General features: G+C 52.1%; 2 protein-coding genes and 1 long non-coding RNA gene across 6 annotated transcripts in view; 2 read left to right on the forward strand and 1 right to left on the reverse strand.

The window, feature by feature from the left end:
- The window catches only part of ANKRA2 (ankyrin repeat family A member 2), a 240435-nt gene that overhangs the window by 6222 nt on the left and 206654 nt on the right, over positions 1–27559 (reverse strand). For 2 of the 3 annotated variants that reach the window (XM_016192799.2, XM_007533748.3), the window contains exons 2-3: positions 5422–5581; positions 2780–2938 (exon numbers count right to left, since the gene is read on the reverse strand). In XM_016192799.2, coding sequence (XP_016048285.1) covers positions 2780–2938; positions 5422–5557 — 295 coding nt within the window. In that variant the 5' untranslated portion in view covers positions 5558–5581. Of the gene's footprint in view, positions 1–2779; positions 2939–5421; positions 5582–27559 lie in introns of those variants that run through there. The other variant, XM_060201036.1, reaches the window with a different exon arrangement.
- LOC132541281 (uncharacterized) lies at positions 27–27418 on the forward strand. The gene is made up of 2 exons (XR_009552430.1): positions 27–774; positions 26545–27418. It is a non-coding gene; the product is annotated as an uncharacterized LOC132541281 (long non-coding RNA).
- Positions 10398–27418, forward strand: UTP15 (UTP15 small subunit processome component). Of its 2 annotated transcripts, XM_016192800.2 has the most exons (13): positions 10398–10653; positions 11517–11662; positions 11968–12060; positions 12314–12498; positions 15097–15275; positions 16255–16380; positions 18113–18248; positions 19722–19806; positions 20976–21125; positions 22415–22516; positions 23019–23152; positions 23905–23963; positions 24458–27418. In XM_016192800.2, exons 2-13 carry the CDS (start codon positions 11573–11575, stop codon positions 24673–24675), a joined length of 1557 nt encoding a protein of 518 aa, XP_016048286.1. In that variant the 5' UTR covers positions 10398–10653; positions 11517–11572; the 3' UTR covers positions 24676–27418. The 2 variants fall into 2 exon arrangements, with proteins under 2 accessions (XP_016048286.1, XP_060057018.1); XM_060201035.1 differs by lacking the exons at positions 23019–23152; positions 23905–23963; positions 24458–27418 and adding an exon at positions 22808–22999.

A 27559-nucleotide genomic window follows, 5' to 3' on the forward strand; every position in this document is an offset into this window, starting at 1 on the left:
GCCAGTGCTGCCCTGGAGCCAGAGACGTGAGGAAGTTCGGTCTGGGTGGCAAGAAGACGGCTCCGGGCTGATCTGACCCACTGAAGCAGTAAGCATCCTTATTTTGGCGTTTGCCAGCTGTGAGGTCAGGACCGCCTGGGTGCAGTCAGCTCTGGGAACAGCTGCCACCTGCAGTCTGTAGCGGGAAGCGAGCCGCGCGTCTCCAGGCGCTTCTCAGTTCAGCACTCTGGTTGGAGTTCTTGAAGACAGGGCCACGCGGGCAGCTGTAGTGTTTATCTCGAAGCCCAGTGCCATCTGACTGGGTTCCGCGCTAGCACTGGGTGACCTAATACATGGCCACCAGGCGGCACCTCTCCCTACGGCAGACACACAGTTCCCTAGGCTTCAGACTGTCTCCATTTCCACTTCCATATGGCATCGTCAAGTAATGCTCCTAAACTGAGCTTCTCCCACTAGCATGCTGACACTATAGTATGGGGTTTTTCTTTTTCTTTATTATTTACTCCCTTTTGTTGCCCTTGTTTTATTGGTGTAGTTATCATTGTTGTTATTGATGTTGTTGTTCTTGGATAGGACAGAGAGAAATGGAGAGAGGAGGGGAAGACAGAGAGAGGGAGAGAAAGACAGACACCTGCAGACCTGCTTCACCACCTGGGAAGCGACTCCCCTGCAGGTGGGGAGCCGGGGCTCGAACCAGGATCCTTATGCCGGTCCTTGCGCTTTTGGCCACCTGCACTTAACCCGCTGTGCTACTGCCCGACTCCCCCCCTTTTTGTAAAAAGATTTTATTTATTTATTAATGAGAAAGATAGGAGGTGGGGAGAGAAAGAACCAGACATCACTCTGGTACATGTACTGTTGGGGACTGAACTCAGGACCTCATGCTTGAGAGTCGTAGACACTGAACCACCTCCCAGACCACTGGATTTCTTTTTTAAAGCTTTTTTAAAGTAATGCTTTTTTCTTTTTTTTTTCCTGCCTCCAGGGTTATTGCTGGGGCTCAGTGCCTGCACTATGAATCCACTGCTCCTGGAAGCCATTTTTTTCCTTTTGTTGTCCTTGTTATCAGTTGTCATTATTGTTGGACAGGACAGTGAGAAATAGAGAGGAGGAGAAGGCAGAGAGGGGGAGAGAAAGACAGACACCTGCAGACCTGCTTCACCGCCTGTGAAGCGACTCCCCTGCAGGTGGGGAGCCGGGGCTCGAACTGGGAACCCTACTCCAGTCCTTGCTTCTCGCCATGTGCGCTTAACCCGCTACGTTACCGCCTGGCCCCATCAAGTAACGCTCTTAAACTCAAAGGGACTGATTTCTCTAACATTCTACCACTGTGACATAGGTGCTTTTAAGATTTACTTATTTATTAATGCAAGATGGAGAGGAAGCAGAGAGGACCAGAGAATCACTGGCACACGGGTGCTGAGGGTTAACCCCAAGACCTGCCACGTCCTGGTCCGGCACTAGACTCACTGTAACATCTCCCAGGCTCAGACATGAGTCTCACATGAGAATATCTCCTAGTGGATGTGGAAAGCTTCATTTCCTCTCATATACACGTATGTATCTTCTTGTTGTCTTCACTGAAGCTTCATTGCTTATTTTGCAATGAAGTAATCCAAAAGTTCAAAATAACTCACAGTTTTTATGGTAAAATTATCAAGTATTTAAGAACATTTTTCTTAAATTCTATATTCTTATCAGTGAAGGTAAAATCTAGATATTTGTATGTGTACTAATGGGGAAATGTTTTCAATTGTAAGATTATTAGGGCATCACTTGCTTTCTGAAACAGAATATGCATTTAATGAAAACAGTGCTGCAAAGACAAACTCTTCCCCCAACAACACCATCAATCAGCTTTATTCTGCTTCTATTTTACAAACACAACGGGGATTCTTAAGTTTTATTAAGATCAAGATACCCTGTGTTACTTTGGATGATGGTTTAATTTTCAAAGAGAGAGACCACAGCACCAAAGCTTCCTTCAGTGTGGGGTGGGGGGGCTGGGCTCACGCCACTTGGGTTACACACGGCAGTGCAGCTCGCTCCCTCTCTCTCTCCCCCTCTCTCGGGAGCTAGTCCACCGCCCTCGGGAGTCTTTATGGGTATAAATACTTTCCACAATCCACGGCTGCATCTTAGACCTTCACATGACATACACGGCAAGGAAATAACCAAAGTTAGTTCTAAAATTCTTTTTTATCATTTTCCATTTGGGATTTTTCCACACTGATGTTTCTAAATTTTGAAAACTTTTCTGTCACCAGTCTTTTCAGGTAGTAAGAAGAAGTGGAGGCTCGTGGGTGGCGCCTCCGGCAGAGCGCACACTTCAGTGCGCAAGGACCCACATTTAAGCCCCGAGTCACGAGTACGGGGGGCAGAGCAGTGCTGCAAGTCTCCCCCCCCCCACCTCCTTTCTCCATTTCTGTCTCTATCCAAAACAAATCAAGTAGAAAAAGCAAACACTTAGGACAACAACAAAGCTACCGCGGCACTCGGTGACGAAACCCTCCTGTGTGGCGGGTCCGCTCAGAGCTGGGCCACGTGCCTGAGCAGCAAGCACAGCGCCCACGCCCACGCCCACCCGAGCAAACTCCTGTCTCCAGGACCGGGAGACGGTGAGGGGTGAGGTGAGACCTCTCCCGCCGAGGCTCTCGCTGCCAGGTTCGATCCCCAGCACCCCTGTCAACCGGAGCTCTCTCTGTACCTTCCTCTCCCTTTCTCATTAAAAATAAGCTTCTTACAGGAGTATTTTTGTATGCCAGAGGGAAATACTTACAGTTTGCTAAGAGCGGTGTGGTTGAGACCTCATTCCCTCTGTGTTTGTTGGTCAGAGTGGTCGACTGCTTTATGGGGGAGAAGTGCTTTGCCGTGGAGGGGGTGTAGACAGGCCGCGCTTGGACTCCCGGAGAAGGGGATGTGTGGATGCTGCACTCAGCTAAGACACATGGAAACAGATCAAGGTCACTCACTCACGGGAGGCACTCGCAAGTTCTATGAAGTGTTTCCACCACAAGGAAGTGCGTGAATGCTGTCAGCTGTTTCCCAAGTGACACTAGATTATTTCTGTCGCAGGAAATGTGTGCTATCACACTGACAGTTCCGGGAAGCAGTGCGCTGCATCTGAGCAACTCTGAGACTCGGTTTTATTTGCACAGAAGGTTGTTAAAAAGCAAATTTACAGGGCAGGGGTAGATAGTACAATGGTTATGCAAAGACTCTCATGCCTGAGGCTCCAAAGTCCCAGGCTCAATCCCCTGCACCACCATAAGCCAGAGCAGAGCAGAGCTCTGATAAAAATAAAAAAAATAAAATAAAGTCAACTTGCAACACGCAGACAGACTACATCGAATGGAGGCACAGACAGCCAGTGCCAACCAAACATACCGTAGGAAATACAGGTGTTTGGTTTTTTCCTAGAAGGCACAAAGCCGTTTTTTCTCTCACAGGTCTAAAAGATACAGACAACTTAGCGACTCAGAGGCTCTGTGACTAAGGGCGAATCAGGACTCTGAAGAGAGCAGCATGAGGACAGTGCGAGCCCGCTCTCTCTCCCCCAGGGTCATCGCTGGGACTCGGCCGGCACCAGGAATCCACTGCTCCTGGCAGCCACTTTTCCCACTTTATTGGGCAGGACAGAGAGAGAGTGAAAGAGGAGGGGAGATAGGGAGAGAGGAAGACAGACACCTGCAGCCCTGCTTCACATGTGTGAAGCACCCTCCCTGCAGGCTGGGAGCCGGGGCTCAAACGGGGATCCTTGTGCAGGTCCTGGTGCTTCACACTATATGCATGTAGCCTGCGCACCATGTCTGCCCCCCATTTACCCCTCTCTCTATATATTACATTCCCCCATTTACCCCTCTCTTTATATTACATTCCCCATTTACCCCTCTCTCTTTATATTACATTCCCCCATTTACCCCTCTCTCTTTATATTACATTCCCCCATTTACCCCTCTCTTTATATTACATTCCCCCATTTACCTCTCTCTCTTTATATTACATTCCCCATTTACCCCTCTCTTTATATTACATTCCCCCATTTACCCCTCTCTCTTTATATTACATTCCCCCATTTACCCCTCTCTTTATATTACATTCCCCCATTTACCTCTCTCTCTTTATATTACATTCCCCCATTTACCCCTCTCTCTTTATATTACACTCCCCCATTTACCCCTCTCTCTTTATATTACATTCCCCCATTTACCCCTCTCTTTATATTACATTCCCCCATTTACCCCTCTCTCTATATATTACATTCCCCATTTACCTCTCTCTCTTTATATTACATTCCCCATTTACCCCTCTCTCTATATATTACATTCCCCCATTTACCCCTCTCTTTATATTACATTCCCCCATTTACCCCTCTCTTTATATTACATTCCCCCATTTACCCCTCTCTCTTTATATTACATTCCCCATTTACCCCTCTCTCTCTATATTACATTCCCCCATTTACCCCTCTCTTTATATTACATTCCCCATTTACCTCTCTCTCTTTATATTACATTCCCCCATTTACCCCTCTCTCTTTATATTACATTCCCCCATTTACCCCTCTCTCTTTATATTACATTCCCCCATTTACCTCTCTCTCTCTATATTACATTCCCCCATTTACCCCTCTCTTTATATTACATTCCCCATTTACCTCTCTCTCTTTATATTACATTCCCCCATTTACCCCTCTCTCTTTATATTACATTCCCCCATTTACCCCTCTCTCTTTATATTACATTCCCCCATTTACCTCTCTCTCTCTATATTACATTCCCCCATTTACCCCTCTCTTTATATTACATTCCCCATTTACCTCTCTCTCTTTATATTACATTCCCCCATTTACCCCTCTCTCTTTATATTACATTCCCCCATTTACCCCTCTCTCTTTATATTACATTCCCCCATTTACCTCTCTCTCTTTATATTACATTCCCCCATTTACCCCTCTCTCTTTATATTACATTCCCCCATTTACCCCTCTCTCTTTATATTACATTCCCCCATTTACCCCTCTCTCTTTATATTACACTCCCCCATTTGCCCCTATCTCTTTCATATTATTTTTTTAAAAAAAATATTGGATTGAGAGAGACGTTGAGAAATTGAGAGGGAGGGGATATAGCGAGGGGACGAGACAGAGAGACACTCAGGAAGCTTTCCCACTGCAGGTGGGGACCAGGGGCTTGAACCCAGGACCTTGTGCACTGTGACGTGACTGCCTATCTAGGTGTGCCCCCCCCCTCCCCTATTTACTTCTCAAAAGGGAGTCTAGGAAATCATACTGCGACATGACTTCAAATTTCTCTTTCCGAACTCACGATCCAATAGGGAAAGAACTAAAGGAAGAACCAAAAGAAAGCCACCTCATCACGACAAAGACACACAGGCAGCTATTTGCCCAGAAGTCTCAACCTTTAAACAGGACGGACGCCACCTCCAGGTCCGAGTTAACCTGATCCTGGATATTTTTGCTGTCTTCTTCGTTCAGGGACTTCACAAACCGAGAACACACGTTCATGTCGAAGCGGCTGGGCAGGATGCGCGTCATGTCGTCGGCCGGCGCGCCCGCGAGCTCCCGCTGGACGTGGGGCCTGCAGGGCTCGGCCTTCAGCTGCGCTCCCGCGTCCATGGCCGCCGCGCCCCGCCCGAGGTCAGCGCTGTGTCGGACTGTCGGTCTGTCGGTCTAGCCGAGCGCCCGTGCGGTCCCCGTGTCTCACGCGCAGACGCCTGTCCGTCCAGCTCCCGAGCTGCCCCATGAGCGAGATCAGACCAGCATTAAAATAAGTTTCCGCATCAAAACAGGAACCTGGCACAGGGGCGCGGGTGGGGCGGGGCAGGTGCGGGCGCTGGGGGCGGGGCCCGCAGGTGCGGGGCAGGCGGTGGGGGCGGGGCTCGGGTCCCGCAGGTGCGGGTGCTGGGGGCGGGGCTCGGGTCCCGCAGGTGCAGGTGCGGGTGCTGGGCTCGGGTCCCACAGGTGCGGGTGCTGGGGGCGGGGCTCGGGTCCCGCAGGTGCAGGTGCGGGTGCTGGGCTCGGGTCCCACAGGTGCGGGTGCTGGGGGCGGGGATCGGGTCCCGCAGGTGCGGGTGCTGGGGGCGGGTCTCGGGTCCCGCAGGTGCGGGTGGTGGGGGCGGGGCTCGGGTCCCGCAGGTGCGGGTGCTGGGGGCGGGTCTCAGGTCCCGCAGGTGCGGGTGGTGGGGGCGGGGCTCGGGTCCCGCAGGTGCGGGTGCTGGGGGCGGGTCTCAGGTCCCGCAGGTGCGGGTGCTGGGGGCGGGGCTCGGGTCCCGCAGGTGCGGGTGGTGGGGGCGGGGCTCGGGTCCCGCAGGTGCGGGTGCTGGGGGCGGGGATCGGGTCCCGCAGGTGCAGGTGCGGGTGCTGGGCTCGGGTCCCACAGGTGCGGGTGCTGGGGGCGGAGATCGGGTCCCGCAGGTGCGGGTGCTGGGGGCGGGTCTCAGGTCCCGCAGGTGCGGGTGGTGGGGGCGGGGCTCGGGTCCCGCAGGTGCGGGTGCTGGGGGCGGGTCTCAGGTCCCGCAGGTGCGGGTGCTGGGGGCGGGGCTCGGGTCCCGCAGGTGCGGGTGCTGGGGGCGGGGCTCGGGTCCCGCAGGTGCGGGTGCTGGTGCTGGGGGCGGGGCTCGGGTCCCGCAGGTGCGGGTGCTGGGGGCGGGGCTCGGGTCCCGCGGGCGCGGGTGCTGGGGGCGGGGCTCGGGTCCCGCGGGTGCGGGTGCTGGGGGCGGGTCTCAGGTCCCGCAGGTGCGGGTGGTGGGGGCGGGGCTCGGGTCCCGCAGGTGCGGGTGCTGGGGGCGGGGATCGGGTCCCGCAGGTGCGGGTGGTGGGGGCGGGGCTCGGGTCCCGCAGGTGCGGGTGGTGGGGGCGGGGATCGGGTCCCGCAGGTGCGGATGCTGGGGGCGGGGATCGGGTCCCGCAGGTGCGGGTGCTGGGGGCGGGTCTCAGGTCCCGCAGGTGCGGGTGGTGGGGGCGGGGCTCGGGTCCCGCAGGCGCGGGTGGTGGGGGCGGGGCTCGGGTCCCGCAGGTGCGGGTGCTGGGGGCGGGGCTCGGGTCCCGCAGGCGCGGGTGGTGGGGGCGGCCCGAGCCCGCAGCGACCCGGATCCGGCTGCGCCCGCGATGCCCGCGATGCCCCGATGGCCGTCTCCGCTCGCGGCCCGGCTGTGAGGCCGCCACTTCGGCCGCCCGCGCGGAGCTGCAGGCGGCGCCGGCGTCTCCCCTCCCGGGCCGGGGCCTCCTCACCTCGCGGCCTGCGCGCAACCCGCCGGGCCGGACGTGCGGCTCCGGGTTCAAGGCCCGCCCGGCGGAGGAGGAAGCTGAGTCTCACCGGTCACGGCGCCGCGGGGTCCCCGCCGCCCCCCAGACCCCCCGACCCCGCGGCCGCCGACAGCCCGGCGGGTGTGTCCATCCGCCGCCCAGTCCCGGCGGCCTGACAGACGGCGTGCGCGCTGACGTCACTTCCGCCGCCGAGGGCTTCCGGCCGCGATGGCGGCCAAGAACCCGCCGCTCGGCCGCCGCTCGGGGTCCCCGGACGCAGCAAGGCCCCGCTCGCGCCTCCCCACGCCAGCGCCACCGCGCTCGGCCCGCCCGTCGGGCTCGCCCCTGCCTCGGCCGGCGCCCAACGTCATCCTGTGCGTCGGCCGGCGCCGTTGCGTCATCCTGTGCGTCGGCCGGCGCTCACGTCATCCCCCTGCGACCCGCCCGGTCCTTCCATTCACGGCGTGTGCGGCGCCCTGGCCGGTCCGCGTGCGTCGCGCCGCTGACCCCACCGAGTGAGCGCAGAGCCGGCCGAGCCCCGGGGACGCCCCTGGCTGCCGGCGGCCGCGACTCTCGGGCCCAGCGTCGGAGGTGAGTGTCGTGGGGCCCGCCCAGGGCCGTGGTGTGTCGCGCTGGGGTTTCCCGGTCTCGGCGGGCGGGTCAAACCCTTAACGAGTCTCTCCAGGTCCCTGGGCTCAGGCCTCTTAACTAGTCTCTCCGGGTCCCTGGGGTCAGACCCCTTAACTAGTCTCTCCAGGTCCCTGGGCTCAGGCCTCTTAACTAGTCTCTCCGGGTCCCTGGGCTCAGACCTCTTAACCAGTCTCTCCGGGTCCCTGGGGTCAGACCCCTTAACTAGTCTCTCCGGGTCCCTGGGCTCAGGCCTCTTAACTAGTCTCTCCGGGTCCCTGGGCTCAGACCTCTTAACTAGTCTCTCCGGGTCCCTGGGGTCAGACCCCTTAACCAGTCTCTCCGGGTCCCTGGGCTCAGGCCTCTTAACTAGTCTCTCCGGGTCCCTGGGCTCAGGCCTCTTAACTAGTCTCTCCGGGTCCCTGGGCTCAGACCTCTTAACCAGTCTCTCCGGGTCCCTGGGGTCAGACCCCTTAACTAGTCTCTCCGGGTCCCTGGGCTCAGGCCTCTTAACTAGTCTCTCCGGGTCCCTGGGCTCAGACCTCTTAACTAGTCTCTCCGGGTCCCTGGGGTCAGACCCCTTAACCAGTCTCTCCGGGTCCCTGGGCTCAGGCCTCTTAACTAGTCTCTCCGGGTCCCTGGGCTCAGACCTCTTAACTAGTCTCTCCGGGTCCCTGGGCTCAGACCTCTTAACTAGTCTCTCCGGGTCCCTGGGGTCAGACCCCTTAACTAGTCTCTCCGGGTCCCTGGGCTCAGGCCTCTTAACTAGTCTATCCTGATCACTGGGGTTAGACATAGACCCCTTAACTAGTCTCTCCAGGTCCCTGGGCTCAGACCCCTTAACTAGGTTTTCCAGATCCCTGCGGTCAGACCCCTTAACTAGTCTCTCCAGATCCCCTGGGGGTCAGACTCCTTAACTAGTCTTTCCAGATCCCTGTGGTCAGAACCCTTAACTAGTCTCTCCCGATCCCTTGGCCCAGACCCCTTAACTAGTCTCTCCCCATCACTTGGCTCAGACCCCTTAACTAGTCTCTCCCCATCCCTTGGCTCAGATCCCTTAACTAGTCTCTCCAGATCCCTGGGGTCAAACCCCTTAACTAGTCTCTCCAGGTCCCTGGGGTCAGATCCCTTAACCAGTCTCTCCAGGTCCCTGGGGTCAGACCCCTTAACCAGTCTCTCCAGGTCCCTGGGGTCAGACCCCTTAACCAGTCTCTCCAGGTCCCTGGGCTCAGGCCTCTTAACGAGTCTCTCCGGGTCCCTGGGCTCAGGCCTCTTAACTAGTCTCTCCGGGTCCCTGGGTTCAGACCTCTTAACTAGTCTCTCCCGATCACTGGGGTTAGACATAGACCCCTTAACTAGTCTCTCCAGGTCCCTGGGGTCAAACCCATAACCAGTCTCTCCCAATCACTGGGGTTAGACATAGACCCCTTAACTAGTCTCTCCCTATCCCAAGGCTCAGACCCCTTAACTAGTCTCTCCAGATCCCATGGCTCAGACCCCTTAGTCTCTCCCTATCCCAAGGCTCAGACCCCTTAACTAGTCTTTCCAGATCCCTGGGGTCAAACCCCTTAACTAGTCTCTCCAGATCCCTGGGGTTAGACATAGACCCCTTAACCAGTCTCTCCAGGTCCCTGGGGTCAGACCCCTTAACCAGTCTCTCAGGTCCCTTGGCCTCAGGCAGGGGCGTTTGCAGAAGCCCTGTCTCCAGCCCCCGGCGTCTCGGCCTTTTCTCCCTCAACTTTCTCACCCCTCTGAGCAAAGCGCCCCTTCTGTGCTAGTGGAGGCTTCTCAGTCTATCTCTCCTGTCCCCGTAGTGGGGACTCACGGTCCGCGGGTGACAGCAGGCACAGCGGTCGGCCGTACACCACACTGGCTTCTGCTTTCCCCGCGACACTCGCCCCCGCCGGTTCCCCCGCTGGAAACGCCGCGCCCCTCGGCTCGTGTGAGTCGGTTCTCTGCACCCAAGACCCAGCCAGAAGCGCCCTGTCCAGAGCGGGAACCCTCCTCGGGCCTGGCGTTGTGTCCGTCCCTCCAGCGTGCCTGCCCTGGTGCGGCGCGTCCACCTGCCGTCCAGCGCCAGCCCTGGCCTCTCCGGAGAGGTGCCCTCCTGGTGCCCCTCGCCCTGCCCCGTGCCCACTCGCCTGGGCGGCCCGTTTGTCTTGCACTTGCCCTGTGTCTGTGCGGCGGGCTTGGCCCCGATTAGTCACCTAGCTCCGTGAAAGGCTTTTCTAGATGCCGATAAACACAAGGGGCTCGTGACTTGAGGGAAGTGTTAGCCCTCACCTCTGGAGAACTCAGTATTGCATCCGTGGGCAGGACTTGTAGGCGTGATTATTTTGGGGGTTTCTTTAGGGATGCTTGTGGTTTTTCTTTCTTGCGAGTAAGTCTATCATTTCTTCCATTTAGCCGTTGAGCTGCGAGACCTAAAGTGTTTGTTGACTGTGTGACTTTTTACAGGAAAAGTTTGTCGTGTCTCCGTCAGTGTCACACACACGACACCTGTGGTTTTTATTTTGTGTTTTCTCATAGAACCCAGGGCAGTACTTTGTTTCTCCCTTCCGGGAACATTCGCCGAGCACTCCCACGAATAACATCCCAGACACAGAGGGCTCGTTGTAGCGGGACAAGGACAGGGTTTCTCGGAAGGTGTGCTGAGCTCCTGCAGCAGCCGCAGGTGACCGATGAGCGGCGGGTAGGAAGAGGCGGCGGGAGCGACCAGACGTTTAGATAAGAAGGCTCAGCGGTCAGGGAGTGCTGAGGTGAGTGCAGCTGGGGCGGCGCCTCAGACAGCCTGCCCCTGCCCCTGCCCTGCCCCTGCGCCCTCTCTTCTGAGCACGCCGACTGTGGCAACACCCGGCCTTCCCTTCCAGCTGCACAGCCGATGTCTGTTTGTCAGGAACCTGCCGGCGCATTATTCCCACAGGCGAAAAGGTCGCACTTGGGGTAGGGTCGTGGGATCAGGTGGAGTGTTGTGGTGCTTAGGAAGATGCAGCCAGCAGCCCTGTCACTGGCATTTGAGCTGGGAGGAAAGATGAAGCGTACACTGACTGCTGCTGCTGCTCTTCTTAAAGCTGTTATCTGTTTATGAGAAAGATTGAGAGGAGAGAGAGAGAACCAGCCATGTGCTGCCAGGGATTGAACTCAGGGCCTCACGCTTGAGAGTCTAGTGCTTTATCCACTGCGCCGCCTCCCAGCCCACAGGCTAACTGCTGTTCTTACCGGGTGCCTGTCACTAATGAAGTGGGGGGTTGGGACTCGCACACAACACTGTCTGTCTTCCTGGGCGAGTTCTCGGTGGGGAGACTTGCTATGTAAAGTTTGACTTTCAGGTCCCTGTTGCTTGTCTTTGTTTTGTGTTGTCACCTACGGGGTGACAGCCGGATTCGTCCCCAGTGCTGTGAGGACGGGTGTGGAAGGCCTGTGTAGCCACTAAGTGGTGTAACGCGGCGACCTGCCGGCATTGCTCATGTTGCTTTCAGATGGTCTCTTCTGTGTGACGAGTCAAATGGCTTATGGCCATTTACAAATCAACGTGCGGACTCTCAAAAGAATAAAAGATGAACAGCGTAACTATGTATAGGCTCATGGCTAAGCATGTTATCGTCAATATCTTTGTTTTCAGAGGTGCTGTGATTCTCAGCTATTCCCCACTGGACAGCAGCACAATCATACGAAAGTATGGCTGGTTATAAGCCTGTTGCCATTCAGACATACCCTGTGCTAGGTGAGAAGATCACCCAAGACACACTGTACTGGAGCAACTATAAGGTGAGTGTAGGCAGTGCTGCTGGTGGCGGGTGGAGGGTGCTGCGGCCCTGCTAGTTTCCCAGGATACGGTACACGCTGAGCGCCTGACGGGAGCCGCTGACTGAAGGCGGCTCACAGTTACAAAGGTAGACAGGAGAAGGAGGGGGAAAGTACATGGTTAAGTACGCTTTCTCTAAGCGACTTTTTAAACCTGGATGGTGGTGCTTCAGCCTCTTAATACTTGTGTATCCAGTACAGGCTGGTAGCAGCGACCACATACGTGTGAGCAGCTGTGACTGTCGGCGCTTGTGTTCTTTCTCATTCAGACCCCTGTGCAGATCAAGGAGTTTGGTGCGGTGACCAAAGTAGACTTCTCCCCGCAGCCTCCGTATAACTATGCTGTCACTGCTTCCTCAAGGGTAACTATCAGACTGGCTCTTCCTTATGACTTTTAATCTTTTTATTTTATTTATTTACTTTTTATCAGAGCTCTTGTCAGCTCTGGCTGATGGTGGGAAGGGGATTGAACCTGAGACCTTTGCTGCCTCAGGCATGAGTCTGTTGACATCGCCGTTACGCTGCCCCCGGGCCCCTCTTTTCCTTTGGGTAGTTTATGACCACTGCTGATCCTGTACCATCCGACGAAGCAGTCCATTTTGATCTTTTTTGCAGATCCACATTTATGGCCGCTACTCCCAGGAGCCTATCAAAACCTTTTCTCGATTTAAAGACACGGCATACTGTGCTACTTTTCGGAAGGACGGCAGGCTCCTCGTGGCCGGCAGTGAAGATGGCGGAGTTCAGATCTTTGATACCAGTGGCAGGGCCCCGCTCAGACGCTTCGACGGGCACACAAAGTAAGGCGCTGTCGTGTGGCTGTGTTTCCTGCAGGCCGCTTTGTGTGTGTGTGTGTGTGTGTGTGTGTGTGTGCGTGTGTGTGTGTGTGTGTGTTTCCCTCCTTTTTCTGGGCTTTGATCACAGTGTAAGCGTTTAAAATGTCCACGAAGTGTATGTACGTATCTCCATGGACTTTCTTTCTGGGCTGCTCTCAGCAGGTCCCATGGCTTTTGGGGCTCGGACTGTATGTGGCGTTCAGGAAATGACGTGCCTCTTTCTAGGGGGACACCCCGTAGCTTTCAGTAACTTAGTTTTTTTTAAAAGAATTTGGGGTTGTTATTGTTATTTCTACCAGAGCATTACTCAGTTCTGGCTCATGGTGGTGCAGGGACTTGAACAGTCCTGGGGCCCACACTCAGGACCTCATGTCTGAGAGATACTTGGCCTCTTAACCCACAACGTGGTGAGCTCTGTGGCCTGCTTGAGATTAGAACCCGTTAACTTAAAGGCGACTCACGGTGTGAGCGAGAACTCTGGGCCTAGTCATATCTGACGCTGTCAGTTTTGAAATTAAGCTGGAAGCTGAAGTTTGTTCTTGGGTTTAGTGTTTTGCTCCTTAATAATGGAGTGGCCAGTGCAGTTTGAGTTAGAATTGTTTCATAGAGTCAGGTGGTAGCCCGGTGGGTTAAGCGCACATGGCGCAAAGCGTAAGGATCCCGGTTCGAGCCCCCGGCTCCCTACCCGCAGGGGAGTCGCTTCACAGGCGGTGAAGCAGGTCTGCAGGTGTCTGTCTTTCTCTCCCCCTCTCTGTCTTCCCCTCCTCTCTCCATTTCTCTCTGTCCTATCCAACAACAACGACATCCATAACAACAACAATAAAACAACAAGGGCAACAAAAAGGAATAAATAAATAAATATTAAATGGGAGTCGGGCTGTAGCACAGCGGGTTAAGCGCAGGTGGCGCTAAGCTCAAGGACCAGCATCAGGATCCCGGTTCGAGCCCCTGGCTCCCCACCTGCAGGCAGGTCCCTTCACAGGCGGTGAAGCAGGTCTGCAGGTGTCTGTCTTTCACTCCCCCTCTCTGTCTTCCCCTCCTCTCTCCATTTCTCTCTGTCCTATCCAACAATAACGACATCAATAATAACTACAACAATAAAACAAGGGCAACAAAAGGGAATAAATAAAATAAAAAAAATAAAATAAATATTAAAGAAAAAGAATTGTTTCAGTGTCACTAATGCTATTGATGCTTGCTGTTGATTTAAAGTCTGAGTATGCGCCTTTGTTGCAGCATTCATGAGTTAAACAGCTAGGTGGGCTTGCTGACAGATTAGAAAGTCAAGTCTGATGTCTTATTAACTTCATGGTACTGGGGTAGTTAGAATTTAAATTAGCTTGGGGAGAAGTGCTGAATGCTACAAGTTTTTCTTTTTTTCTTCTATTGGTAGCTTCATGGGAGGTTCCCCCTCCCCCTTCATTTTATTTTTGTCCTACAAATATTTCCCATATTGAGCTGTTTGCTGTTATTTGAAGAAGTGGAGTGAAGGGACAGGGTGGTGGTGCACCTGGTTGAGCGCACATGTTACAGTGCACAAGGACCCGGGTTTGAGCCCCCAGTCCCCACTTGTAGGGGGAAAGCTTTATGAGTGGTGAAGCAGGACTGCAGGTGTCTCCCTGTCAATCTCCCCCTCACCTCTCAACTTCTGGCTGTCTATCCAAAATTTTGTTTTTTTAGTTTTTATTTGTTTTTTGCCTCCAGGGTTATTGCTGTGGCTCGGTGCCTGCACTACGAATCCGCTGTTCCTGGAGCTCATTTTTCCCCATGTTTGCTCTTCTGGTCTTGTTTTTCAACTTCTATGAGTGAGATCATCCCATATTCATCCTTCTGTTTCTGACTTATTTCACTCAACATGATTTCTTCAAGCTCCATCCAAGATGAGCTGAAAATGGTGAAGTCACCATTTTTTACAGCTGAGTAGTATTCCATTGTGTGTATAGACCACAACTTGCTCAGCCACTCATCTGTTGTTGGACACATGGGTTGCTTCCAGGTTTTGGCTATTACAAATTGTGCTGCCAAGAACATATGTGTACACAGATCTTTTTGGATGGGTGTGTTGGGTTCCTTAGGATATATGCCCAGGAGAGGAATTGCAGGGTCATAGGGTAGGTCCATTTCTAGCCTTCTGAGAGTTCTCCAGACTGTTCTCCACAGAGTTTGGACCAAATGACATTCCCACCAGCAAGCAGTGCAGGAGGGTTCCTTTGACCCCACACCCTCTACAGCAGTTATTGTTGTTATCATTTCTGATGTATGACATTCTCACAGTGGTGAAGTGGTCTCTCGTTGTTGTCTTTATTTTTTCTTACTTTTAAAGAATTTTTTTTTAAATCTTTTATTTATTGGGTAGAGACGGTCAGAAATCGAGCAGAAGGAATAGACAGAAAGACACCTGCAATCCTGCTTTACCACTCACAAAGCTTTCCCCTTGCAAGTGGGGACTGGGGGCTTGAACCTGGGTCCTTGCACATTGCAACATGAGTGTTCAACCAGGTGCACCACCACCTGGCCCCCTGTTTTTTCTTATTTTTAACATACTCATTTTTGATCTTTCAGAGCTGTCCATATGGTTGATTTTACAGCTGACCAATACCATGTAGTTTCTGGGGCTGATGATTATACAGTTAAATTATGGGATATTCCAAACTCTAAAGAAGTGCTGACGTTCAGAGAACATTCTGATTATGTGCGGTGTGGATGTGCCAGCAAACTGAACCCGGATCTCTTTGTAACAGGTTGGTGCTCTCTGCCCCCAACCCCTTCTGAAGCTGATACTTTATTGCTTTATTTTGTTTGATTTTCTTTTTCTTTCTTTCTTTTTCTTTTTCTAAGAGCACTGTTCACCTCTGGTTTATGGTGGTGCTGGGGATTGAACTTGGGGACTTGAAAATCTTGGGCATGAAAGTCTTTTGCATAACCATTGTTCTCTTCTCTACCCTACTGTGTTGTTTTAAGATCACTTTGAAACTGTTAGAATGAGGGAATTTAAACTGTCTTATCTCACACACACACACACACACACACACACACACACACACACACACACACACACACACAGTCTTAATAAAATGAATAGGTTTCTGTTTTTCTAATTAAATTCCTTTTACTTAATCTCTGGGTGTTCTTATTCTTACAGTGTGTTTGGAAACACCAGACTTCCTTGAAAACTGTTAGGTATTATTTTATTAAAATCAATATATTTATTTAGTGGATAAAGATAGAAACTGAGATGAGGCGGGGACAGAGACAGAGAGACACCTGCAGCCCTACTTCACTACTTGCAAAGCTTCCTTCCTTCAGGCGGGGGCCAGGGGCTTGAGCTCGGGTCCTTGCACACTGTAATGTGTGTGCTTAGCCAGGTGGGCCACCACCAGGCCCCATGGCACCTGGTTTCTAGAGAGCCTTCAGAGCCCAGAAATAAAGACAGTAGAGTTCATTAGTGTTTGCAGGTGGGGGCTCGTGCCGACTCCCGGATGATTCAGCAGTGATGGGCTCCTGGAGGTATTCTGTGTAACGCAGTAGTGTTTCTGAAGAGACAGTCAGTAGTACCCAAGGATTTGGGAGTTCCAGATTGCCGCTACCTTCATAAATAGAGACATCTTGAAGAAGATTTCCACTTAAGCTTTATTTGATAAACTTTCTTCTGAATATATACCTGCATGGTTTTGCTGTTTGGGACACTGAATTTCTGTGATGCTGAACCTGACATTTTAGGGTCATACGATCACACTGTGAAGATGTTTGACGCGCGGACTGATGGGAGCGTCCTCTCTGTGGATCACGGGCAGCCGGTGGAGAGTGTCCTGCTCTTCCCCTCCGGGGGGCTGCTGGTATCAGCAGGTATTGCTTTTATGATTTGCTTTCTCCAGTATCTTTGGTCTTCAACGAGATACTCATTTTATTGTTCAACAAGGTATTTATTGTGATTCATCAAGATGCCCGCAACTTGCTTACAGTTTCGCTCAGTAGCTAAGTGGGTGAATGTCACACACGTGACTGTGGCTCATTACGTAGGCGTGTTTCTCCTCCTTTGTGCCCTCGGTGAACCTACAGGCCAGTTGGGGCTCTGTTTTGTGACTGATGAAATAAACATTTTAACATGTTGAAGGCACAGTGGAGCAGTGCGAGGCAGAGTGACAGCCCAAAGCCCGAGGGCCTGCATCCTGCCCTTGACACTGGTCTTCCTTGACGCCCGCAGATCCGGGCACTGGGATTCTGCCTCATCTGCGGTAGTTTGGAGACAGGTTCTTTGAGGCCTGGGGTCATTTTCTCTCTCTGCGCGTGGTTCTCTTGAGTGACTTGGCCTTCACCCAGTAAGTCACCGATGGTGATGGAGGAGGAGGAGGGAGTCAGGTCCAGAAGGACACAGACGCGTTTATCATTCAGTCGGAATTGAGGTGGTCTTTGACTTTCTAGAGCTTCCGTGGGGGAAGTAAGTTGCCTTTTTTGCTTGTCAGTAAAGTCCCAGCTAGTGTGTTGACATTAAAAGAATGTAGAGGAAGCCTGTTTTATCACATAGGCGTATGACTCTGGCTGTTTCTCCCCTTATTTCTAAAATCTGAACAGAACTCATTTTATACTTGGATGAAACTACCTGTTTGTTTTCCCATTTGATGTGGCAGATAGAAATTGAGAGGGAGGGCAAATAGGGAACAAGAAGGAGAGACACCTGCAGACCTGCTTCGCTGCTCGTAAAGCCGTCCTTGTAGGCGGGGAGCTGGCTGAAACCCGGGTCCTCACGCACTTGAGCAGGTGCGCCACTGGCTGGCATGCACTTGTTTTAAGGTGTGTGGCTGACTGTCAGCTGCATCCGTTTTTCATGCTGTTTATCATTCTGAGAGATGGAAGTACGGTCAGGCTCCCCTGCTGCCGGTCTCGCTGCGTCACTCACAAGTAGTGTAACCTGGAGGAGCCCTTAGCTGCTGTAGACCTTGAAATGGAGCTTGGATCAGGTCGGGTCTCACACAGTGTGACATATGCGGGTGGGGGCTGTAGCCGTTCCCAGCAGGACAGGCGGGGACTCGGCGGTTCCTTTTGCCAGCCGGCCCACACTTGATGCTGCTGTTGGAAGGAGAGGCGTGTCCACTCACTCCTCGCTGACTCATTTTCCTGAAGGAGCTTCTCAGCTCTTCAAGTGAAAATCATAGGGCGGTTTTTCAGTCTTATCACTCACAAAGGTTTTGGAACTATATCTGCATCGCTCATTTCCACGGCCTCAGCACGCTCTCCTTTGACGTCCTACTACGGCTTTTTAAGGTTTTACTTTTTTACTTTTGTCATGACTGGCACCTCACTGCTGCAGGATGAGTTTTCATACGGGGCGGGGCCGGGGTTAGACAGACGGAGAGATAGCTACTGACACACAGATCGCAGAGCTTCTCTAGCTTGGTGGGTGCTGGATGGGGTTCGAGCCGGTCACGCACGGCAAGGCAGCACACACCCCGCGAGCTGTCGTCAGGCCACACCCAGTAGCGACGGGGCGGCCCAGTAAAGGCTCCAGGGCCGACTGCTTGTCAGGCCTCTAGAACGAGTCGAGGGCAAAACCTCACACTGACCATCACTTCTTCCGCAGGGGGTCGCCACGTCAAGGTCTGGGACATGCTGAAAGGAGGCCAGTTGCTTGTGTCTTTGAAGAATCATCACAAGACGGTGACGTGTTTGTGTCTGAGCAGCTCTGGACAGAGACTGCTGTCCGGCTCCCTGGACAGGTTAGCGTCTCTGTCTCTCCTCCGCCATCCGCGTCCACGTGTCTGCTTCCTGAACAAGGCAGTCCTGTCAGCAGCACTTGGCAGGACATCTGCCGGCTGGTTTCCGTCCACCGGTGACGTGCTGAGTTGAGAATAATTCTGCTCTTGTATTAATTAATATGTTTTAGGCAAACTGTCCTGGACAAAACATGTAAAACTCTGGCGTGTGCGTGTGTGCATGTGCACGTGTGTGTTCTGGGGCTGTTACCTGGTGGCCAGGTGAGTGTGTGTGTTACGGTGCTGTTACCTGGTGGCCAGGTGAACATGTGTGTGTATCCTGGGGCTTACCTGGTGGCCAGGTGAGTGTGTATGTTACGGTGCTGTTACCTGGTGGCCAGGTGAGTGTGTGTGTTACGGTGCTGTTACCTGGTGGCCAGGTGAACATGTGTGTGTATCCTGGGGCTTACCTGGTGGCCAGGTGAGTGTGTATGTTACGGTGCTGTTACCTGGTGGCCAGGTGAGTGTGTGTGTTACGGTGCTGTTACCTGGTGGCCAGGTGAGTGTGTGTGTTACGGTGCTGTTACCTGGTGGCCAGGTGAACATGTGTGTGTATCCTGGGGCTTACCTGGTGGCCAGGTGAGTGTATATGTTACGGTGCTGTTACCTGGTGGCCAGGTGAACGTGTGTGTATCCTGGGGCTTACCTGGTGGCCAGGTGAGTGTGTGTATCCTGGGGCTGTTACCTGGTGGCCAGGTCAGTGTGTGCGCGTGTGTTCTGGTCCTGTTACCTGGTGGCCAGGTGAGTGTGTGTGTGTGTGTGTGTGTGTGTGTGTGTGTGTGTTCTGGTGCTGTTACCTGGTGGCCAGGTGAACGTGTGTGTGTATCCTGGGGCTGTTACCTGGTGGCCAGGTGAGTGTGTATGTTACGGTGCTGTTACCTGGTGGTCAGGTGAATATGTGTGTATATCCTGGGGCTGTTAACCTGGTGGCCAGGTGAGTGTGTGTGTGTGTGTTATGGTGCTGTTACCTGGTAGCCAGGTGAGTCCTGTTGTTACCTGGTGGCCAGGTGAGTGTGTGTGTCCTGGTGCTATTACTTGGTGGCCAGGTGAGTGTGTGTGTCCTGGTGCTATTACTTGGTGGCCAGGTGAGAGTGTGTATGTGTGTGTGTGTGTGTCCGTCCTGGTGCTGTTACCTGGTAGCTAGGTGAGAGAGAGAGTGTGTGTGTGTGTGTGTGTGTGTGTGTGTCTGTGTCTGTCTCTCCTGGTGTGTTACAGGTGGCTAGGTGCTCTCTCTCAGCTGCTAATTTTTTTTATTACTTAAAGTGGGTTGTTTGCTGTTGTTATTTTTTTTTTGGGGGGTGTCAGGCATTGCACCACTGTGCTGTGTGGAGCTGCACCCCTCGTGGGCTTTCAGAATGGAGGCAATCGGCATTCACTCCCATGTCCGGGCTGACGTTCTGCTGAATCAGTTTCTCTCTCTCTCTCTCTCGTTCCCAGGAAAGTGAAAGTGTATAGCACGGCTTCCTACAAAGTGGTCCACAGCTTCGATCACGCGGCTTCCATTCTGAGTGTGGCGCTCGCAGTGAGTATCAGCTCTCGGCCCCACTGCGCTGAGCCTGGGCCCTGATCTTGTGTTTGCTGGGGTCTTGGTTGCTTTGTTTCTCTGCTGCCTGCTGTTGATGGTGAGAGCCAAGCTGGCTGAGACGGTTCCCAGAATGTTTACCTGCCCCTGCGAGTCAGCGTGAGTTCAGGTAGAGGTCCGGCTCCCTATGGACTTGAAGTAAGTCACACCCAGGGGTCTGGTAGTTTCTCTTGAGTTCATTCAGCTATGGGAAGGCATGTTGGCTCTCCAGACAGTAGAGAAGCTTTCAGCCTTGTAAAGTCTCGGGGAATGTAGTTTCCCACCTGTGTGGGTGGGGCACAGCGCCCTGCACCCATCACCGGGCTTCCTGTACCCCGACTCCGTCTTGCTGACAGCCGCCTTGGTTCTCGCAGTGTCTGCCTGACAGTTTGCGCATCTGCTTCTGTAAGCTCACTTGGTAGTTGTTTCACTTGTTTCATTTTGCGCAAGAAACTGAAACACCGTGTTTGCTGACTGCCGCTTCTGGAATGCGGACTGTTCGGTAACCGCTGCGGCAGCTGTCGGACTCTATCTACAGCAGTCAGGAGCAGGGGAGGGAAACACCGCAGGATGGAGGGTATGGCGCGAGATGCTGGACATATCGGAGCACGTAGAACGCGCCGATTCGGAAAGTGCCCTGAATGCCATTAACTGCGCGACCAGGCACCGACCTCTCAGTGACGTTTGGCGTTTGTGTCCCCGCTGCCGTTGTTTTCTGCAGGGCTCAGTGCCTGCATGAGGACTCGGCCACTCTCAGTGGTCCCCCACTTCACTCCACCCCTTGAGTTTTCTCTTGGTGGGAGGTAGGAGAGAGACAGACAGAAAGAGGGGGAGACCCCTGCCACACTGAGTCCCCGTTTGAGAAAGCTTCCCCCAGAAGGCGGGGCCGTGGGTCTGCTCCCGGGCGTGTGTGCTCCATGGGGTGTGCGAGCACCCAGCCCCTCACGACACATCACAGCAGGCTCAAGTTCTGTCAGTGTGCCAGTACTCTAGGTGAAAGCACCGTGCACACGGACCCTTGCCCGGGCTCCCACTGTCAAGAGCGGGTGAGCAAAGGCGTCTGCACTGCTCGGTGAGAAGCTCCGAGACTGGGCAGTGGGGCCTAGGCTGATGTGTCTCTCTGCTGGCAGCATGAAGATGAGACCATCGTGGTGGGGATGACCAACGGGATCCTGAGCGTCAAACACCGCAAAGCGGAGGCCAAGAAGGACCCCCTTCCCAGGAGGCGGCGGCCTGCATACCGGACTTTCATCAAGGGGAAGAATTACATGAAGCAGCGGGTATGTAGCGTCGGTGTTGCCAGACTGAGGTTTGTTGACGTCTCATGCAGTGCAGTGCTGCAAAGTGCAGTCCACAGAGGTTTGTTGACGTCTCATGCAGTGCAATGCAGTGCTGCAAAGTGCAGTCCACAGGGGTTTGTTGACGTCTCATGCAGTGAAATGCAGTGCTGCAAAGTGCAGTCCACAGGGGTTTGTTGACGTCTCATGCAGTGCAGTGCTGCAAAGTGCAGTCCACAGGGGTTTGTTGACGTCTCATGCAGTGCTACAAAGTGCAGTCCACAGAGGTTTGTTGACGTCTCATGCAGTGCAGTGCTGCAAAAGTGCAGTCCACAGGGGTTTGTTGATGTCTCATGCAGTGCAGTGCTGCAAAGTGCAGTCCACAGAGGTTTGTTGACGTCTCATGCAGTGCAGTGCTGCAAAGTACAGTCCACAGGGGCTGGAGCCCTGCTTTGCTTCTCTGCGTGCGATTGTCTCTGGCTGCCTGGACTGGTAGAGTGTCACTCAGGAACAAGTGGTGAGGGAGCGAGTGTCACACTGAGGCCTCCTTTGGCCAGAATGGCGTCAGCAACACATTCTGACGTGCTCTTCTGACTAAGCTGAGAAGTAGTCACCAGTAATGCGAATTTGGCATCTTGGACTGAGATGCCAAGAAGTGTTGGTCGACCTAAGATTCATTACTAGGGACCAGAGCTGAGACTGAATTGCAGTCCTTACTTCTTCCGTTCCCTCTTCCCCTCTCCGCCCCTCTCCCCCTTTCCCCTCTCTCCGTTTCTCCCTTTATGACAAGAAGATCACACTTCATGTCATAAAGATAATCAAAGTGCATGGTTTTGGCTAGACCCGAGGCCCCGTGTGTGTCAGGCCAGCATAGCAGCTCCCTGGGCCCATCCTGTCTGGCGGCACAACACCCCGTCTCCTGGCCTCCACACGAGCTTGGGGATGCTGCTTGGGCCTTGTGGCAAACTAAGCACCACTAGGAAAAGCCCACCAATAAGTACCACTAGGAAAGGCCCACTACTAAGCACGACTAGGAAAGCCCACTACTAAGCACCACTAGGAAAGCCCACTACTAAGCACCACTAGGAAAGGCCCACTACTAAGCACGACTAGGAAAGCCCACTACTAAGCACCACTAGGAAAGGCCCACTACTAAGCACCACTAGGAAAGCCCACTACTAAGCACCACTAGGAAAGCCCACTACTAAGCACCACTAGGAAAAGGCCCACTTCCAGTGAAGCTCTATACAGATGCTGATTTTTTTTCTCCATAAATTTACTTTCTAATACAGGATGATATCATGATCAACAGACCATCAAAAAAATACCTAGAATTGTACGACAGAGATCTGAAAAACTTCCGGATCTCTAAGGCACTTGACAGAGTCCTAGAGGTGAGTGAAGACCAGGGATATACATGTATTATTACAAAATAAAAAGACTTAAGGGTAGCTTAGGTGGTCTGGGAGGTGGCGCAGTGGAAAAAGCATTGTATTCTTAAGCTTGAGGTCCCAAGTTCAGTCCCTGGCAGCATATGGACCAGAGTGATGTCTGGTTCTCTCTCTCCTCCTGTCTCTTTCATAAGTAAAATTTTAAAAATGAAGAGAAGGCTGGCTGAGAAGGTGAGGAGTTTTCTGCCTGTCCCCTGCCCCACATGCCCTGTGCACCTTCTGTCATTGCCACAGCCCCACCACGGTGGCAAAGCTGTCACGGTTTTCTGCAAGGACCGCATTTTTGAAAGAATTGCTTTATTACTTGCCTCACACATTACCATGACCCACCACTGAAGATCAGGAGCTGCGTAGACTTGCTAACTAGTGAGCTTGGCGACACTGAGTCTGTCCTGCAATGTCATTTTGTCTGTTCATGCTGATGCTGTTGGCTGGAATCTTTTAGCCGGATTGCACCATAAAGACACCCGAGGTCACAGTCTCCATCATAAAGGAGTTAAATCGAAGAGGAGTCCTTGCCAATGCCCTCGCAGGCCGGGACGAAAAAGAAATCACCCGTGTTCTGAACTTCCTGATAAGGTATCAGAAGCCTTAACATCTCACCCCGAGGCCGTGTCCAGGGGCGGTGGGCACACTCCCTTCAGTGCGCGTTTCCGTGCACAAGAACCCGGGTTCAAGCCCCCGGTCCCCACCTGCAGAGGGAGCTTCGTGAGTGGTGAAGCAGGGCTGCAGGCGTCTGTCTCTCTCCCTCTGTCTCTCCCTTCTCTCTCAGTTTTTCTATTTATATCCACTAAATGGATAAAATATTTGAAGTTATCTTCAGATGAGAGACGTTTTCTTTTAGTTTGACCTTTGTTGAAAACTGACCAAACAGTTCATTCAATCTCCTTTATAGTTTTTTATTTTATTTATTTTTATAGAGAATATTTGGGGCCAGGTGGTGGCATACCTCGTTGAGTGCACAAGGACCCAGGTTCAAGCCCCTGTCCCCACCTGCAAGGGGAAAGCTTTGCGAGTGGTGAAGCAGGGCTGCAGGTGTCTCTCTCTCTCTAACACCCCCTTCCCTCTCCATTTCTGGCTGTCTCTATCCAATAATAAAGATAAAAAATTAATAAAGATAAAAATATAATAATAAAGATAAAAAATTAAAAAATATTTTAGTAGACATGTAGCATGTCAGCAGAAAACCAGTGACGTGATTCAGCTTAGAAACTTGGTGACATAGCATACTGAGTCAGTGCTGATTCAGGTTAGGAAATCTTCAGTACAAACACGTTCTTATAAGAATTAAGCCAATTTTCACTTGCAGTAACAGAATTCTTACTTTGTAGGAACCTGTCTCAGCCAAGATTCGCCCCTGTTTTAATCAGTGCTGCTGAGATAATTATTGGTGAGTAGTTGAAAACTCTTAACGTGCTTGTAAAAGTAGAAATCGCCAGGTCATGAAATGATATTTGGAAATTGTAGATGAAGAAAATCTTGCTCGTATCAGTTCTCCAGTCAGAGTTCTCTTGGAGAAGACAAGCAGAGTAAGTCAATCCATTTTGGTATGGAGCAGAGTGTTCAGTCATTTGATATTTGTATTGTTGGAAGCAGATAATTATTGACTTTTCTAAACATGTACCAGATCATGACTGTTTCAACGGGGAGGTGGAAGTAGTTCGGGAGCTTATGAGGCATTTTTCTTTTCCCTTCTATTTACCATGTGTTTGCTGTGGTCTTTTTTTAAAGTATATCTATTGAGATGACTGTTTGCCCCCGTGTCACCAGCAAATGGTGGTGAAGATTTTCGTCCTAGGTTCAATGTGTGCATTTTTTGTGCATGTTGCTAGTCACTGACTCTATAGAAAGATGGTTTTAGTCCCTGCGTTTCTCTCGTTCTAGATATATATCTGCCGGTGATTGGTCAGTCACCTGTAGTTGATAAAAAGTTTTTGGTACTTCAAGGACTTGTAGAAAAGGAGCTTGATTACCAAAGGGAGCTGCTGGAGACCTTGGGAATGATGGATATGCTTTTTGCTACCATGACAAGGAGTGAAAATACTTCTGTGTTACAGTACACGTCTGACGGACTTGCAGAAAACAAGAAGATAGAGGCATAGTGTCTCCTTAATAAGACACCAAAGAACTCTAAACCTGGAATAGATTTCACCCACTGGAAATAGAATATTTTTGTTATATTATTAAAAAAAAATTTTACAGAAGCAATTTTATGAAAGAGACTGGAGTAATTATGCTTGGAAAGTAAGTGCCTGTTTTGAGACATGGATTTCCACCGAGCGCCTTGGAGAACTGTGTCGTGTTCAGCTGGAAGATCTCGCTTGTGTTGGAACAGAGTATGAGCCTTGGGCACACTGAGCGCAGTGTGAGGAGACAGAGTCCTGCAGCACCATCCGGGCCGCGTTCTGCTCTTGTCAAGGAACAGGGCTGGGCTGCCTCCCCGGACAGCAGCAGATCAACAGATGACAGCACCAGCTGAGCTTTCCTCCCCGCTCACAGCGATATGCCTGCCTCAGTGTCCGGCCCAGTGACCGTGCCTTGCCTCTCTGACACGCCATTCCCTCACACTCTGCTTCAGCTGCTACTAGGACTGTGTTTGCCGAGTGTGGTGGTGGAACGTGGGCTCAGAACAGTGCACGTGAAGACTGCAGTGTGATGAGGCAGTGCTGATGGCTAAAACATTTCTTTCTTGCCTTCACTTGCTCATCAGAGAGAACCAAAGCTTCACTGTGGCACGTGAGATGCCAGGGGCTGAACTCAGGACTCACCCACTGGGCTACCTCCCAGGCCCTGTTTTCTGGTTTGTTTTTTTCCCCAGCGTGTGACATTCTCACAGGTGTAAGATGGCTTCATGTTTTTATTCGTCTCTCTGGTAATCAGTGACTTGGCTTTTTCCACATGTCTGTTGACTGTCTGCATATCTTGGAGCAGTCTGTAGCCGCACGACCCTGAATGTGCCCGGTCTTCCTGACCATCTTTGGGGAAGAGTCTGTTCATATCCTCTTTCCATCCTAGAGGGCTGGTTGTGTTCTGTGAGCTTCTTACGCACTTTCATGACCAGCCCTCTGGTGTACGGCTTGCCGAGAGCCCTCACTCTGTACGGGGCATCTTGTTTTGCCAGTGGCTCCTTTTGCTGGGCAGAAGATGTCCAGTTGGGTGTCGCCCCATTAGTTCATTTCTCATTCCTTTTTCCTTGTTGAACATGAGTCTCAAGCTGTTTCTGAAGCAGACGCCCTGCCTGTTGTATTCTGTGCATTTTATAGCTTCTGACAGCCGAGCCCTCAAGCCGTTTTGAGTTGATTTGTGGTCATCATGGGATGTGGTGTTCCTGTTCATTCTTCTGTGTGCCTCAACCCAGTCTGCTGCAAACACTCTCCTGTCTCCACGCCATGTCTGCAGCTCCTTCAACAAGACCTAATTTTGAGGTGGAGACGCCTCACCACACAGGCACACGGCTTGCCAAGCAGGCTGCCCGGGTCTGAGTCGCACGTTGTGATGCCCAGCCTCGAGGGGGTGGGGCGGGTGTCTTGTTTTCGCCTTGCTATGAAATGAATCCGTTCCCGATGGATAATCCTAGGCCAGGGGCTCCTGCCACGCTGACCTAGCAGATCCTCCCTCCCCACCCGAAACAGTTGTCTGTGATGATCAAAGAAAAGCTTTCTAGTCAGACTCTCAACGCTGCAGTTTTGTGAACTTAGAGACTTTTTTTCTTTAAATTTATTTTCCCTTTTTGTTGCCCTTGTTGTTTTATTGTTGTTACTGATGTCATCATTGTTGGACAGGACAGAGAGAAATGGAGAGAGGACAGGAAGATGGGGAGAGAAAGACAGACACCTGCAGACCTGCTTCACCGCTTGTGAAGCGACTCCCCTGAAGCCGGGGCCTTGGACCGGGATCCTTACGGCGGTCCTTGTGCTTCGCGCCATGTGCGCTTAACCCGCTGCGCCACCGCCCGACTCCCCCAGACTTAGAGATTTTTAAAGCAGGAGAACACTTGAACGTTTCGGTGTGGGTCTAAGCTCCGATTTAAACAGGACAGTGGCTCATAGAATGACCGATGTTTGCTTTCCTGAGCAATTGGATTAGTCAAGATCAGAAAGTTTTCTTGTAGAAATGGATGGTTTTATTTAACTTTTGTATTTAAAACTTTAAAAAGTTTATAAGTATGCCGATAATTCGTGCTTGTGAAATTTTTAAGTTGACCGTCTGTGTGACTGTGTACTGTCACCAAGTGCAACATGACAGGTTTCCCGAACAATCCTGGGCACGGATCTCACCCCGCTACTCAGCACCCCAGCGAGTCCTCCACACCCTGGCACGCCCACCAGCCCGCTCGCTCCTTTGACAGGACTTTACCTGGGCTATGGCTACCATGGGATTACAGCTTTTGTTTTTTAAGTTAAAATTGTCCATCAGTACTGTTGCCTTTCAGGAATCATCTTATAGGTAGTACTCAGTGGGACCACTAGGAAGTAGCTGCAAGTATTTACAGTTGGAGTAGACAGTGTAAGACGCTGCTGCAGACGTGAGTTTAGCTGGAGCATTTGCAGACGTTACTAAGCCTGAGAACACACCGTTGGGGTTCAGAGAATATGGACATCCAGTGTGCAGACGGTGTATCATGCTCATCAAATCAGACACTGGGAAGCTTTGCTTGTCAGGTCAAGCATTTCCAGTGTGATTTTGAGGGAAATCTTAAGTCTTAAGTGTATAAATGCTGCTGACCTCTCGAGAGGATTTGGGTTGTAAAGAGCTATTTAAAGAAAAGTCTGCTTTACTTAAATGAACTAGCAAACCTGGTACCCTTAAAGTGATTATTAAAATGTACTAGCTTTCTAAATGGAATATTTGTAAGTGAACTTAAAAACTAGGGAAGGTGTGTGGGGAGGTAGCATCATGGTTCTGCAAAGAGACTCTCATGCCTGAAGCTCCAAAGACCCAGGTTCAAAACCCCCCCTCCCCATGCACACACTACCATAAACCAGA

The sequence above is a fragment of the Erinaceus europaeus genome, chromosome 11, assembly GCF_950295315.1.
Source record: "Erinaceus europaeus chromosome 11, mEriEur2.1, whole genome shotgun sequence".
Classification (NCBI taxonomy): domain Eukaryota; kingdom Metazoa; phylum Chordata; class Mammalia; order Eulipotyphla; family Erinaceidae; genus Erinaceus; species Erinaceus europaeus.